The sequence below is a fragment of the Leopardus geoffroyi genome, chromosome D1 (genome assembly GCF_018350155.1).
Source record: "Leopardus geoffroyi isolate Oge1 chromosome D1, O.geoffroyi_Oge1_pat1.0, whole genome shotgun sequence".
Taxonomy (NCBI): domain Eukaryota; kingdom Metazoa; phylum Chordata; class Mammalia; order Carnivora; family Felidae; genus Leopardus; species Leopardus geoffroyi.
The window spans coordinates 60,401,792-60,418,951 of record NC_059329.1 but is presented as its reverse complement, the minus strand read 5'-3'; the positions used below and the strand labels follow the sequence as shown (position 1 = coordinate 60,418,951).

Sequence of the window (17,160 nt, the reverse complement as noted above, 5' to 3'; positions counted from 1 at the left end):
CATAATTGATGAGATTTTTTTTCTATATCCACCCTCATCCAATCTAAGGCAGGAAGGAAAATCCAGTCAGTACTACTCTATGTACTATTTTAGAATAGGCAGGACCTCACTTTTACCTCTAATGATTCATTTTATCTTCTTGACCACTCCTGTTGCCAATAAGAAATTATTCATAGGGTTAGTATAGCTCACTAATAGAGAAATGTTTTACCCTGAGACTAGAACAAAAAGTTAACAAACTAAAAGTTAAGCATACATGGGACATGCATTACTGCAACACAAGGCTTTGAGGAGAGGATCTATGTCATTGAGAGCTTTCCTATACTTGAGAGATTACAAGGCTACAACTAAAGGGAAGCAGTGGCGCATACCACTTAAAACTATACAGGGGGACACCTGGGTGGCTCAGTTGGTTGAGTGTCCAACTTCAGCTCTTATGGTTGGTGGATTCAACCCCCACATCGGGCTCACTACTGTCAGTGCAGACCTCACTTCAGATCCTCTGTCTTTCTCTCTGACCCTCCCCTGCTCACACTCTCTCAAAAAAAATAAACATTTAAAAATATAGGATTTAGTGTCATCACAACTATCTTTTATCAAACATTTTTTTGCCACATATGAACCTGAGTATATAAGTTACTTTATAGAAGTTAACTAATTAAATCCTCAAACCCTCAGATATAGATATTATACTATTTTGAAAATGAGGCAACTGGCTTTGGGGAAGCTATTTAATTTCATGAAGGCTCATTGACTTGGGTTTGAAACTTGGTTCCACCACTGTGTCTGAGATCTGTTTCCACCACCATGTTATTACTGTACTACCACTCCCTCTGCTGGGCCATCTTCTGTTGAGATGAACCAATAACCAAGAAAGAAGAATCATTCAACAGAGTGATTTTTGTTTAACCAGAGGTCCTGCTGACTGCTGTAGCTTAACGCAAGTGCCTCAAAGTAGATCAGGCTCACTTACTGTCATCTGTTTATAGACAGTTCAGCTTTGAATAATTCTATTTTGAATTGTGGATCTATCTTGATTCGAGGAGAAACTTCTTAGAGTTAAATGACACATTTATGAACATTACTTTAACGCTTATAGGCCCACACTAAGAAACTATTGGTACAGGTAATTATTCCACATTGTCTTCAGGCACACCCTCTGTTGAGTGCCTCATTATCTCTCAAAGTCTTTTCTGGGTTAAGAATATAGTCTTACATAAGAGAAATACCTTCTTGAGTGGCAGGTTTCCCCAGTATAAATCTTCCCGAGTCTCCCTGAACTTCTAGGTTTCTGAATTAATAATTTTTGTGTATGAAAATTATGTTCATCTATAAAACCAAGCTATACCATTTTATAATTTTTATTTTTTTTATTATGACATTTATTGTTTCCATACAACACCCAGTGCTCATCCCAACAGATGTCCTCCTCAATGCCCATCACCCACTTTACCCTCCCTCCTACCCCCCCCCATCAACCCTCAGTTTATTCTCAGTTGTTAAGAGTCTCTTATGGTTTGGCTCCCTCCCTCTCTAACTTTTTTTTCCCTTCCCCTCCCCCATAGTCTTAAGTTTCTCATGATCCCAAGGGATACAGGAGTGCTGATCCATAGGGGCACTTGTACCTCAATGTTGATAGCAGCCCTTTCAACAATAGCCAGATTATGGAAAGAGCCTAAATGTCCATCAACTGATGAATGGCTAAATAAGTTGTGGTTTATATATACAATAGAACATATTGTATGGCAATAAGAAAGAGTGAAATATGGCCTTTTGTAACAACACGGATGGAACTGGAGTGTGTTATGCTAAGTGAAATAACTCATACAGAGAAAGACAGAAATACATACGTTTTCACTTTTATGTGGATCATGAGAGACTATTTTTAAACACATATAGTGGAGTACCAATGACTATATGACCTACTAATTTGGGAACTTTGTTGGCACCTGTAAAATAAGATTTTAGATGATGACCCCTAAACTCCTTTTTTAGGTTCTAAATTAAAAAATAGTGACTTTCCATTCTGGTCTTCCCTTGGTAATTGCCTTTGAGCACCAGATATGGGAGCAATATTCCATTAAGGATCTTTGAGCAGACTCAGCTTCCTGCAATTTTTATCTCCATTGAATGAGGATGTAAACTTCCATTTCTGATGATACAGCATCCAGACATCTTCCTTCCATTCATGTATCTACACACTCCCTTTCCTGTGGGTGATATTGCTGGTAATGACAGAAGCTTAGAAGTAAGAAGACCAGCCAAAGTCAGGAGACTGGAAGAAGCATGGTATCAGTCATCAAATAGACTGCACTTAGACTCCAAAGGAATTCTTGGGCAAAACTTTGAAGCAGTCACCAAAGGAAAAAAAAAGGCTACAACTAAGCATATTATAGGACAGAATTCAGGCAGAATGGGCTGTTAAGAATTGTGTGCTGAAAGAGGCAGTGATTCTAGCTCTAGCATTTAAGGTTTTTTTGATATGAGTCACTCACATTTGGTCTCCTATAACACTGCCCTATTGTTCTGATTGTATAATTCATGAGTACAAAAATGCCACCCATAACATATTTAAGGCATCAATAAATGTTTGGATAGATGAATGAACTTATGAAAGCATGAATTTCTTTAAGTTCAGATGGATGAGATGATCAAATTACATATCCTCCAGGTATTATAAAACTTAACACAATTAAGACATTACTGTCTTAAGTCTTCAGAAAAAACCTTTAGGGTAATAGATAGCTGTTTGTTATACCAATAGTCCAACTCAAATGCTAACAATACACTTAGCAATCATTTTTAAGGGTCACATATTTTCATACTTACCTATCAGTTGACCCTGCAACGGACATAATATTAGTTCCTCAGTTTGTGCTTAACATCATTAGAGATTGAGACATAAAATCACTCTACAGTCCTGAACTGGAAACTACTGATTCTCATTTCTAGAATGAAAATAGGTCCATCTAAATCCTGCCCATCCTAGAAGTTTCAAGTCAAACACTAAGGTCTGTATATGTGCTTTAGAGAAGAGATTCTCTGACTTTGTGTAAGTGAACTCCTTAACTGCATAGAGGTATATAATTTTTCAAAATAAAGTTTACATATAGAATTTTTATCTAATTAAATTAAAATATATAATTCCCAGATTACATTAAACATTGCCATTTTAAAATCAAACTGCTATACCAAAATTCTAAATGTATTTAGTATTATAAAAATATTTTGATGCACATCGTCTGTTTAAAATAAGGACAAGCTCTCCTTTAGCCATCAAACTTTACATCATCCTTCTTTTTCTGTAAAATCCTAGCATTTGTCTTTTTTAAAAAAAAAAAAAGTGTTTTTACAGCCCCAGTGTCACAAAAGGAAAGCTTCAGAACTAAGGAGGGGTACAAAACCAGGACTAACCAGACACATTCTTAGAGGGAGGTCTCAGGAATGTAGGAACTCAACTACCAAAAGTGACTAGACATCCCCCAAACTGGACTCATACCCAAGAGCTCCTCAGACCCCTGGACTTGAGTCATGTCTTTGTGGAGGCAGCTCTACACTGAGGTGTGCAGTGAGGACCATTCTTTAGTCTGCTTCTAGTAAGGTTAGTATATCTGTCTCTAACTCACTAAGCTTCCCAAACACCAGTGGGCAAGGAACTCTCCAAAGAGTGATGATAGAATATTTTAGAATTCAACTCTACTTGATGTCAAAACTGCTTGAAATGTAGATCAAGTGCCATTCCTGGGAAGAGGGAGGAATCTAATGCTGGGATTAGAGCAGAAACCAGAACATGCTTCCTCAAGAAAGAGGTGTGCATGACTGGAGTAGATCGAGGAAATCCAAGTCAGTAGACCATATACTTGATCATTCACATACATGTGTATATGTATACTTATACATATGCAAATATTAGACAAGTATCATATTTATATATAAATGTACATTATGTAATATGTACTTAACCATTACCATTATATTTTATATTATAAAACATACAATAATGTAAATATTAAAAGGCTGAAGAAAATAACAAAAAATGAAAATTCTGAGTATACCATTTTGTTCTCCTATTCTACAGACCAACACTTTTAGACAATTAGGAGTTTTGGAATCTACAAGATATATGTAAAACTTTAACATATTCTACAGTTTATGGACATTCTATCCATACAGTTTATGGACATTCTATCACTTCATGACTTTTCCAACTTTCTATCCAACTCCACATGTCCTTAGATTCTGAGGGCCATGCCTGCTTTCATGTCATTTTACCTCCATGCCAGGACATGGCTATGTTCTTTTAATTTGGTCTCTCTACTTAGGGGATCACATACTCTTTTTAAAAATCTGACTTCTAAGCTTACTCATGTGACACCACAAATAATATCTCAAACATAAATGTTTGAGGGAGCTAGAGTCCATAGGTTGGAATACCAGAAAAGAGAGAGAATGTACTGGAGATCTGCAGTCTTGACCTGAGTACCATTCACTACTTTTACAGGAGGAAATCACTGAAACTAAGGAAAGACCACCCAAGAGTATTAGAGGAAACAATCTCCAGTTCTCACACAGGGCTGGAAATAGCTCTTTTCCCACAAGCTGGAGTGGAAATCATCATGAGTCCTAAGATTTTTTTTTCAAAAATGCTTTTTTGCTCAGTAGTGATAACTTAAGCCTAAACTGAAAGCTGTTGAGTCCTGACTAACAAAGCCTAAAAGCAAAACCTAAAGGATCACACTGTTTCCAACAACATAACCATGACCCAGAATAAAGCCCAACAATGTGTGTATGAACACAGAAGTATCCAGCACCCAAAAGTAAAATTCAACACACCTGGCATTCAATCAAAAATTACCAGGAAATATGAAGCACCTGGGTGGCTCAGTCAGTTGAACCACCAACTTCGGCTCAGGTCATGATCTCACATCACAGTCGGTGAGTTCAAGCCCTGCATCGGCTCTGTGCTGACAGCTCAGAGCCTGGGACCTGCTTTGGATTCTGTGTCTCCCTTTCTCTCTCTCTGCCTCTCCCCTGACACTCTCTTTCTCAAAAATAAACATATTTTTTTTAATTATCAGGAAATACACATAAGAAAAATCAAAACAAATCACAAAGTACAGATGATAAAATTAGCATATAAAGATAGTAAGCATACAGAATACAATTGTAATGGTATAAGAGGCTAGAGGAGAGATTGAGCATGTTAGGGGAATCAGAAGATATAAAAATACCTAAATGTAATTTTCACCTTCGGAAATTTTAGTATCTGAAATAAAATATATTCGTTTACCTATGAAAATTACAATATCAGATGAAATGTACAATATCAGAGATTTAAAAATACAATAAAGGGAAATAAAAGGCAAAACAGTGATGCAGAAGCATCCTGAACAAAACACGACATGAAAGTATACTCAAATTGTGGTTATTTCAAATATTGCTTGTTAAAATGTAGGCTAAAGTTTGCCTTTTTTGTTGTGTTAGTCTGCATTCAAACTCGGTGGTTTGGCCATTCCAAACTATCAATGGGCTGGGGCTGCTCTAGCTAAAATTGATGCCTGGGTCAGTCACGGATCCATGCAGAGGCATTGTTTGGGCAACTTAAAATTATTTAGGGCTCAGAAAACCCAAAAGTAGGGTGCAGGAATTGTTGGAAGTTTTGTGTTTAAGTTCAAATTAGTGCACATTTTCTGTATCCCCTTGTATCACTTATATAACTGTAAAACTTCAACTCTAAAAATAGCATCCATGAGGGGAGGAAAACAGGGAGGGAGGCAAACCATAAGAGACTCTTAAATACTTGAGAACAAACTGAGGGTTGATGGAAGGTGGGGCAGAGAGGGAAGTGGGTGATAGGCATTGAGGGCACCTGTTGGGAAGAGCACTGGGTGTTGTATGGAAACCAATTTGACAATAAGTTATATTTAATATGAAAAAATGAATTAAAATTCCCAAAGTTATGGGAAAGTCCATGTATTCTTTATCTCCAACCAAAAATAAAATAGAACTCACCAAGGAAAAATAACTAATAAAAAAGATAAAAATAGCATACATGTATTCTGATGACTATGCTCCATCTAAGCACAGTGTTAATTAATACAAGATAAGAAATAACTCAACTTTGATTATTGTGAATAAAGCTAACAGTGCATACTGTTATTACATAGTAATTGAGTTCCTATACTGTCAGACTTACATGTTGGATTAAATCATTCTGTGGAGGGTATGAGTTTCATTTCTGCACCAAACATAAGGACAAATCAGGTCTTCGAACCTGGAAATGCTTATTTAATCCATTTACTATATTCAGCTTACTAAATAACAATGACAGATAAATACTTTCCAGAATTTGCTGTGGAACAAATACCCACAAAATCTGTGGCATATAACAGTAAAAATGTATCTCTCATACACCTGGAGATTGGCTGAGATGACTCTGCTGATTTCAACTGAATTTGCTTATCCATTTGCAGGTCAGCTGGGGAACCTGCTGATCCAAGTTGGATTTGGTTGTGAGGTTCTGCTTCAATCTGCAAGTTGATCAGGCATCTCTGCTCCACATTTTCTTCATCCTCATTGAACCAACGAGCTAACCAGGGTATATTGTCATGTTGCAGCAAAGTCAGAAGACAACAAGCCCCATTGCACGAGCAAATTTCAGGTCTTTGTACTGCATCTGCTAATGCCCCATTAACAAAGTGGTGCAGATGGCCAACCCCTGAGTCTGTGGAGTTATATACTCTGGGAGAGTAGATGTTTTTGAATACCAATCTAATCTATTATCCAGAATGCTTGAACACAACCCAGGAAAAAACAAGCAAGAGTTTGGGAAGGCTCAGGGAACAGTCAGAGGCTCTTGGTTAATATCACTTCCTTCATTGCTGTCCAGTTAACTCATGTCTGGATGACTGAGACATTTGGGATCTGGTCAGAGACCTATTGAAAGCAGCACCCTCCATATGTCCCTATGAGGTAAACCATAGTATAACATGAGGAGGGTCTGGGGATGCTTTTTCAGAGCCTACCAAGTTTCTTTGTTCTTAAAGAAACTCCTTTAGTTATGATTTAGGAAAGAAAAGGTTTAAAAAATTAAAAAAGAAGAACATGGCTGTATAAATAGACCTTCATGAAAGTGTATGAGAGCTTCTTTAAAGAACTGACTAAAGGAGTGTTCAATTATTAATTTGCATAAGGAGACAAAGGCAGAAAGATAAGTGAAATCCAGTTTCATTTTTAGGACGTACTAGAAAAAATATTATACTTTCCTTTTCTTCAAATACTCAAGGTCTCGAACTGTCATGAACTAGAGGGCAAAATAGCTTACAACTCCAGCAATCTGCTTTCCCTGGGTTATGTTATAAAACAACTCCCAAATCTCATTTTACTGCAAAAATAACAAAATCATCCTTGTTCATGTTATAGTAACATTTTGGGGTCAGCAGTAGCTATGCTCCAGACTGTAAGTCTGATTCATCTCTCCATGGATCTTCTCAATCATGGGTCTAGGTTGAAGAAACACCCTGTACAGGGACATTCTCATTCTTGTGGCACAGGCAAAAAGCAAGAGAGAAGGAAAATACACAAATGCATTTTGAAGTTTGTGATTATTGTGGAATATTTTAAGACCATTCAAATTTCATTGGCTGAAGAAAGTCACATAGCAAGACTTAGCATTCCTGGAGTGAGGAAATTTCCCTCCCATGGTAGAGGTGTGGAAAAGTAAATATCTATGAACAATAATACAGTCTACCACAACTATATATTATAACTTCTTTAGCTTCAGATGTCTCAAGTTCAAGAACAAAGGGTATTAATCTTTCCATAATACATAGCTCAAAGATGGTATTAAGCTCTTCAATAAACATTACTAATGTTTTTTTTAGAAATGCATATGTACATGAAAAGTTACACGATATAAATATATATAAGGGATGTCAGAGGACTCCTTTGTTAAATGTTCAACAAAGGAATTGGCTGTTCCTTGATCTTCTTTTCTGATTCACACTGACTTAGAGGAAGAAATAATTCTGCTTAGAAGTGGAGCTGTCCAAGTGTAGAGCCAATAACATTGGGTGTAGTAGGCTAATAGAGTGGCAGAGGCCGGAGGCCACTTAAAAAAACTATGGAAGCAGTTATAGTACTGGAAGTAATGCTGGCCTTCGGGTCACAAAATTTGTGGTTAATTACTCAGTCTAGATGAAGAGTTCACAAAACCTCAACTTCTTGTGCCAATCTCAGCCAATATTCCTATTGTCTTTCACCTAGATGACCATGGCATTTTGGAAGCTTCTTTGTTTTTCTTAATCATGTGATAGGTCTATGAAAAAAGGAAGGTCAAACCTCTGCTACCAGACAGACTAAAGGACATCCCTGGTTTGATCTAACTGGATCTGTGAGGAATAAAACCTCATTTTCCTTGTCATACTAAAGAATCGTCAAACTTGGAGATTACAAATTTCCTACTTGAGATTTTTTTCTCTCTGCCTCAATCCAGCATGCATTCAGTACTGAACTGATAGATAAGGAAAAAGTATGCATCTACACATTCTTTCTTTGAAATAGACTGAGCACATGATCACGAATCTGTTTGGTCTTGATGCCATAAATGATGGGGTTGATCATGGGTGGAAAAAGAAGATAGAAAATAGCAAGGAGTATGTGGACATGAGGGGCAGCCTGGCGAGCCACACGGTGCATGACTGAGGAGATGACCACAGGTGTGTAGGTGGACAAGATGGCACCTATGTGAGACACACATGTCCCAAAGGCCTTGTAACGGGCCTCCTGAGAGGCAAGCTGTAGAACTGCTCGAAGGATGAAGATATAAGACAGGATAACAAAGAGCAGGTCCAACACCACTATAAACATGGCCACAGCAATGCCATAGATATTATTGAAGCGAGTGTCCCCACAGGCAAGCCTTACCACAGCCATGTGCTCACAGTAGCAGTGGGCAATTAGGGGACCTCGGCAGTAGTGGAAACGTCTGAGCAGAAAGGGGAGTGGAGTCATTAGTGTCACAGCCCGAGTCACAGCAGCCATGCCAATCCTAGTGATAAGGGACCCAGTCAGGACTGTGGTGTAGTGCAGTGGCTTGCAGATAGCCACATAGCGGTCAAAGGCCATGGCCAGAAGCACTGCTGACTCCATGATAGAGAAGGAGTGGAGAAAGAACATCTGGACCAGACAGGCATAGAAGTTGATCTCCCGATCTCTGAACCAAAAAATAGCTAGCATTTTGGGAAGTGTTGTAGAAGAGAGAACCAGATCAATGACTGCCAGCATGGCCAGAAAGAGGTACATGGGCTCGTGGAGGGCTGCATCAGTCTGGATGATGAAGAGGAGGGTGCAGTTGCCTAGCAGGGCCAGAGTATAGGCGAAGGAGAATGGAATAGAGATCCAGACATGCAGGTGTTCCAAACCTGGAATTCCTACCAGCAGGAAGGAAGTTGGATGGGTTGTGGTAATATTGGAGGCTGTCATGTTTTTTGATATCTTCCTTGTCTATTTTTACAGGGCTCCTTCACCTTCTATATATATAGAGAGAGAATTAGCTCTTGTTCCTGTTGCTAAACTTTAAACAAAATTGGTTAGTAGTCCTCATAGACCTGGATAAGTATAATCCATGTTTTCTACCCTTAAGGAACTTTGAATCTCATTGAGTAGATAGAACATAAAACATCATTAGAATTGATATTACAAGACAACTTACATAAAGAAATGGAGAAAAGGTAGTGTTTTCTGTGTTCATGGTGACATCAAGAATACCCTGATAAAAGAAGTGAAAATGTTTGAACTAATTCATTGTTTTAGAACACACATTTGTACATGATGATCAAGCTAAGCTAACAATCACAAAAACCAATTTACTGTCCTGAAATCTCAGGCCTTGAGTGTCTGTATAAGTTGAATAAAGCTTGCAGTTTGTAATGCCCCGATTTATTACAAAATCTGTTTTCTCTAGCACTACTCTGAGATATGGTTGCCACTAGTCACATGTGACTGTTTAAATTTGATTAAAATTATCCAATATCTCAGTCACAACACTTTTAAGTGCTTAACAGACACACATGACTAGTAGCTAGCATATTGGACTGTTCAGATACAGAATATTTCCATCATTGCAGAAAGTTCTGTAGGAAAGAACTGCTCTGGAATATATCTTTCAGGTCCTCTCCACATTCACAAATCTCTGTAAGTACAGCCTTGCCTCTAGCTTACTGAGAAAATGAGGAGCTGCTGTGTCTTTTGGTTCTCCATCTAAATTCATGTTAAACTCCCTATTCATGTGGCTCTCCCTCCATTCTCCTCACAGCTTCTTCATTCTCCTCATAAGAGAACTCTCACCTTTAGCAAGAATGCTATTTTTTTTACTATTTAAATTCAAGTTAGTTAACATATCGTGTAGTATTGGTTTCAGGAATAGAATTTAGTGATTCATCGCTTATGTATAACACCCAATGCTCAACCCAAGTGCCCTCCTTAATGCCTGCCCATCCCCCTACCCACTCCTCCTCAAGCAACCCTCAGTTTGTTCTCTGTATTTGAGTCTTTTATGGTTTGCCTCACTCTGTTTTTATCCTTTTTCCTTCCCTTCCCCTATGTTCATCTGTTTTCTTATAAGTGAAATCATACAATATTTGTCTGACTTATTTTGCTTAGCATAATACACTCTAGTTTCATCCACATTGTTGCAAATGGCATGCTTTAATTCTTTTGGATCACTGGGTAATATCAACAATTTTTATCTTTCCCTCTAGCTCATTTTTATTTTTTCAAATCATTAAACACTGGAGTGGCCCAGTTTTTATGCGATCTTTCTTCTCTTATGGGATACAGTTAATGTGGGGTTTTTTTTTAAGCACAAGTCCTTATCTCCAAGCCCCTGTTTCTTCCTCTCTAAATAAGGAATAGCAATGCTCTGTTTTTATGTAAGGATTGTAGGGAAGAGTAAGTGGGATTATATATAAAATCCTTTTGTACAATCAGGATTTGCTGAGCCTTATTTGTCATAGAAGTGTATCTCTCTCTTCCTCCATAAAACTACACTTTTAAAAAATTAATATTCTCCCTCCTTTGATCAGGTCTGAACACTCTGTGTTCAACAGTGCATGAACCCTACCTCTCTCAGATTCACAGTCTCAGAGTGGGAGCATAATGGAGCCAGTCACCTTCCCCTAATATCCAGAACATGGGAACCTGTTTTTGTAGTTAATATTTTATCCTGTTTGTACTATTTCAAGAGCTAAAATGACCACTCTAGACAATAGAACTTGTCTATTTGTTTTTTCTCCTAAAATTGTTTAGAGGGGTCTCATACACAGAAAGTACTCAGTTAATGCGTGCATCTATTTTAAAGTCAATAAAATATATCCTTAAAAGATATCAGAATGATGGATTTGAAAGATTAAGACTCAAACAGGAAGATAGTCACCTAAGGTCCTTCAAGGATGTAGCTTGTGGGAGAAGAACCTATAAGAAATATTTCTCGTTGAGCCATTCAAATAAAAGGGGCCAGTATGATTACCCCATCAGCAACCCTGGAAGAACTTGGAACTCAGGAAAAGGGGGGGGGGAATAAAAGTTTACAAAGTATTTATCTGCTTGCTCTAGGCAGGCCCTAGGGAATAGTAAAAGATTTTAAAGTTTATGGATATTTTTATCTATAGAACTTCTAGGGTATGGACTCAAATTTATACAAGTGCTTACATATTTTCCTGTCTGCAAGATTTAAAAATTTATTTCCAAGTACAAATATTCATCTATAAAACAATTGAATTCATAGACAATATAACAAAATGTGAGTTTTTATTACAGAGGAGCCTAAGAAAGTAAATGCCATTAGAAAGTCTTTGCTGATGCTCATTAACCAAGAGTTCGCACTGTTAGAATTTATGCAAACTTCTAAAATCAGTCCCTATCACCTACTGTATCATGATACCTTATTTGGATCTGTTTCAGAAATCACATTTGTTTTCTTTCATTTCTTTGACTTATTTTGATGTATTATGAAAAATTGTCAATTTCCAAGAGCATATTACCAAGATGATTTTGTCTCCTTATATTTGAAATGGCATTGCAAAATGATTTCCTGTAGAGCTTATCATTGTAGCAGAGGTCACTTGAAAGACGGTTTTAAAGAATAATGCCCAAGTTAATGGCTCCTATCTCTTCCCTTAACACTCATTCTCTAGAAGGAAGAGACCAGTAGACAATGGTTGAACAGCATGTTTCAATTAACACATCATTATTCAAAAATATACATTTCTTACCTTTCCCTGTATCTTTCTAGTTCAGGCTCATTTTCTCTCTTGACTAATGCAGAAGCCTCCTAACTGGGCCCAGGGATACTGGTAAGTGTGGGAAGAGGAATGATAAGTGAGAAATGATAGGATCCACATAGGAATAATCAGCCAAAACTTCTTGGAGGTGAACCAGTGTTTCTGGTTATCCTCTATAGTGAAGGGAGTTTCTGGAGTTTGTAGACAAAATATTTGGGTTGGATTCTTAGTACTTATGCCTCCTTTGTTGAAGAGCCAAAACAGAGGCAATAAAGGAACTGGGGAGAGAGCAGGGAGTTGATGCTTAGGAACAGGACTAGGTATGGGAGGAAATTGAGAGTGTTCTTATCCTTCCCCACTCCCCACATGTCACCTCTTGTTTTAAAAAACACAAGAGGACTCCCCTGACCCAGGGCTCCCACCCCTTGAGTTCCCTGCAGCCCATGCCACCTCCCTCTTTGTGGTTCAAATCATGCCTCCCAGGGGTCATGCTTAACTCTCCAGACACTGAGTGCTTCAGGTAAATCCTGCTTGTGCCTTGGTCTTTAATGTGCTTCTGTTTACCTCTACCCCATCCTTGCAGTGTCTCCTAACAAAGAGAGACTCATTTAAATTTTTTTTTTCAACGTTTATTTATTTTTGGGACAGACAGAGACAGAGCATGAACGGGGGAGGGGCAGAGAGAGAGGGAGACACAGAATCGGAAACAGGCTCCAGGCTCTGAGCCATCAGCCCAGAGCCCGACGCGGGGCTCGAACTCACGGACCGCGAGATCGTGACCTGGCTGAAGTCGGACACTTAACCGACTGCGCCACCCAGGCGCCCCAAAGAGAGACTCATTTAAACATATAAACCAAAGCCAATTCCTGTTTGTGACCTGGAAGGGCAGGAACTCCAGCCTAACCAAGCAAAAATATCTGATCTTACTTTGCATACATGTTACATATTGGCTGGAGCTAGACATGGATTTCCAGCTTGTAACTTTGGAATGGCACTTCCCTGATCTCAGATGGGTTTCCTTATCTCTAAAATGGAAATCATAATCCCAATTTTTCCTAAACCACAAGAAGAATAGATCACTAACTATATAATCGAGAAGCCATTATGATTATGATGTGATTACTTATTAATAATTACCACTTATAAATAATAAAAGGTGATATTCTACCTACAACTGGACTCAATGCTGCTATTTTTCAAAGACCCGAGAAAGGAACTAGTTTATACCTTATACCAAAGTCTGCCATGGATGATGATGACTACTACAATTTCCCATAATACTTTATCTTTAATTTGAAAGATGCTCTTTTAATTTTGACTTAATTTTGTCTTTATTTTGTCTTATTGTGATAAGAACACTTGAGACCTATCCTCTTAACAAATTTTAAGTGTACAATACATTGACTACAGGTACAATTTTGTATAGATTCATCTTAACTGAAACTTTATGCCTATAATTTTCCATTTCCCCTACCCCCCAGTTCCTGGTAACCATAATTCTAGTCCTTGATTTTATGAATTTGAATATTTTAGATACTTCATATTAGTGTAATCCTGCAGAATTTATCCTTCTGGGTCTGGCTTATTTCACTTAGCATAATAAACTCAAGGTCCATCCATAATGTTGCATATTGCAGAATGTCTTTTTTTAAGGCTAATTAGTATTTCATGAAATATGCATACCACATTTTCTTTATCCATTCACCTGTTGATGGACTTCTAGGCTTTTTTTCCCACTTCTCAGCTATTGTGAGTAATGCTGCAATGACTACAGGAGTGCTAATATCTTTTCAAGATCCTGACTTCAATTCTTTTTGGATATATACCAAGAAGTGCCAGATCATATGGTAGTTCCATTTTTAATTTTTTGAGAAACTTTTGTGCTGTTTTCCATAGCAGCTGCACTATTTTGCATTCCCATCCACAGTGTGTGCAAGAATTCCAATTTCTCCACTGTGTTCTCTTCACCAGTACTTGTCTTTGATAATAGCCAATCTGACAGGTGTTAGGTGATACCTCATTGTAGTTTTGATATACATTTCCCTAATAATTAGTGACCATAAGCATTTTTTTCACATACCTGCTTGCCGTCAGAATGTCCTCTTTGAGGAAATGTGAATTCAAGTCCTTAGCCCATTTCAAAATGGGGTTATTAGTTTGAGCTGTAAGAGTTCCTTATGCTTTTAGAGATTAACTTCCTATCAAATACATGGTTTGCAAATATTTTCTCCCATTCCAAAGTTGCCTTTTTACTGTTGATTGTCTTCTTTGCTGTGTGCTTTGATGTAGTCTTACTTTTTAATTCTTATTTTGATATAGTCCTACTTGTTGACTTTTGCTTTTGTTTCCTCTTCTTTAAATGTCATTCCATGAAATCATTGCCAAGACCAGGGTCATGAATATTTTCCCCTATGTCATCTTCTAGGAGTTTTACAGCTTCATGTCTTATGTTTAGTCTTTAATTCATTTTGAGTTTATTTTCATGTATGCTGTAAGATAGGAATACAATTTCCTTATGTAGATGCCCAATTTTCCCTTCACCATTTGCTGAAGAGACTGTTTTCTCTATTGTGTATTCTTGACACCCTTGTTCATGGATCAGTTGATCATCTGTGTAGATTTATTCCTGGGTTTTCTTTGTGTCATTAGTCTATATATCTATTGTTATGCCAGTACCATACCATTTTGATTACTATAGTTTTGTAATACTTTTTGGAATCAAGAAGTGTGCTGTCTCCAGCTTTGTTCTTTTTTCTCAGGGTTGGTCTGACAATTCATAGCATTTTATAATTCCATGTGAATTATGGAATTCTTTTTTCTACTTCCATAAACAATATTTGTGGTTTTCATAGAGGTGCATTGAATCTGTAAGTTGCTTTGGGTACTATGGACTTTTTAATTCTTCCAATCCATGAACACAAGAGGTCTTTCTGTTTTTTCATGTTTAATTTCTTTCAATAATATTTCTTAGTTTTCAGTATTTAAATCTTTTACCTCATAAGTTTATTCCTAACTGTTTTATTCTTTTTGGTGCTATTATATATGGGATTCTTGTACTAATTTCAAGATAATTAGTATATACAAACACAACTTTCTTTGTATATTGGTTTTTGTATTCTGTAAATTTACTGACTTGTTTGTTCTAACAATATTTTTATGGCATCTTTGGGATTTATTATATATGAGATTTGTCACTGACAAAAGGATAATTTTACTTACCTTACCAAATTTGGATGCCTCTTATTTCTTGTTAGTACTTTGGCCAGGACTTCCAGTACTACATTAAATAGAATTAGCAAAAGTGGGCATTCTTGCCTTGTTCCTGATTTTAGGAGAAAATCTTTGTTTCACATGGAGAATGTTATAGACTTTTCATATATAGCCTTTATCAAATGTATGTGTTTTTCTTCTAGTACTATTTGATTTTATCATATAAGTATATGAATTTTATCAAATGCTTTTTCTGCATCTATTGAGATAATCGTGATTTTTTAAAATTCCTTATTCTGTTGATGTGGCACATCATTAATTGATTTTTTTATATTTTTGTATATATAAGACCCCCCAGAATAAATCCTACTTGGTTGTGGTGTATGATCCTTTTAATGTGCTGTTGGATTTGGTTTGTTAGGATTTTCATGTCTATGATCATCAGGGATATTAGCCTAGTTTTCTTATGATGTCTTTGGCTTCAGTATCAGGATAATCCTGGCCTCATAAAATGAGTTTGAAAGTGTTCCCTCTTCTTGGATTTTTTTTTGACAAGATTGAGAAGGAGTAGTGTTAATTCTTTAAATATTTGGTAGAATTCACCAATGCAGCCGTTACTGGGTTTTTCTTTAATGGGAGATTTTTCATGACTGGCTTAATCTCTACACTATTTATGGGTCTGCTTTGGCTTTCTATTTCTCCATGATTTAGTTTTGGTAGGTTATATGTTTCAAAAGCAATCTCAGGGCTCTATACCCCAACTATACATAGTTCCTTTTGACAGAAGTATACTGGGTCTAACTTTATCTTTCCTAACTGTTGGCTTCTGGGTGTGTGTACTGAGCTCTCCTTATGATGGATGATCTCCTAGGATGTTGAAACAAAATGAGATTTCTACATAACACCTTTAAATTTAGAATTTAAATTAGCCAAGCTCAGCAAGGCTGAGGAGTTACAGACTATACGAAGGGAAACTAACCTAAATACTAATGTGGGAAAAGCTAACATCAGGGGCAAATTGCAGGTGAGACAGAAAAAAAAAATCCACTTTGGATTGAGAGAAAGCTGATGATGGAATGAAGACACACTATTCAGTTATATGTGTCATGTTTGTAGGAAACAGGGATCTAGAGCCATGGCCAGGAGGCTGAGGTGACAGGCTTAATAGAGTGACTGACTATAGCTTATAGTCAAAACATCCAGACAAGAGCCAGATAAAGTAGACAGGGTGTGAAGGAATGAAGTACCTTACTTTGCCCCTTGACTCCATTCTGAAGGGATAAAACCTAATGTCATGGATGCAGGGATAAAAAGCACATGGAGTAGGGAATGGCCATAGCTTAGATAACTATGTTGAAGGTCACTAGTAGAATATTAGAACATTTCAGCTCAATTCCATTTGCTTTTCTGTCTTTTGTTCAGCCAATATTTATTTATATTTATCCACATATTTAGCTTTTCTGTTCTTCAATTCCTCCTGCAATTCTGTTTCTACCTGGCTCATTTTCCTTCAGCCTAAAGGACTACTTTTAGTTTTGCTTTTATTTTATTATTTTTTCAACGTTTATTTATTTTTGGGACAGAGAGAGACAGAGCATGAACGGGGGAGGGGCAGAGAGAGAGGGAGACACAGAATCGGAAACAGGCTCCAGGCTCTGAGCCATCAGCC

General features: G+C 37.3%; 1 protein-coding gene across 1 annotated transcript; it reads right to left on the bottom strand.

Moving 5' to 3' along the window:
- Positions 1–8,538: 8,538 nt before the first annotated feature.
- LOC123602419 (olfactory receptor 52K1) lies at positions 8,539–9,483 on the bottom strand. The gene has a single exon (XM_045486910.1). It carries the CDS (start codon positions 9,481–9,483, stop codon positions 8,539–8,541), a length of 945 nt encoding a protein of 314 aa, XP_045342866.1.
- Positions 9,484–17,160: the final 7,677 nt, after the last annotated feature.

What these genes read in the sequence shown, in the direction of transcription:
- LOC123602419 (XM_045486910.1), bottom strand. Translation starts at nt 9,483, where the DNA reads ATGACAGCCTCCAATATTACCACAACCCATCCAACTTCCTTCCTGCTG.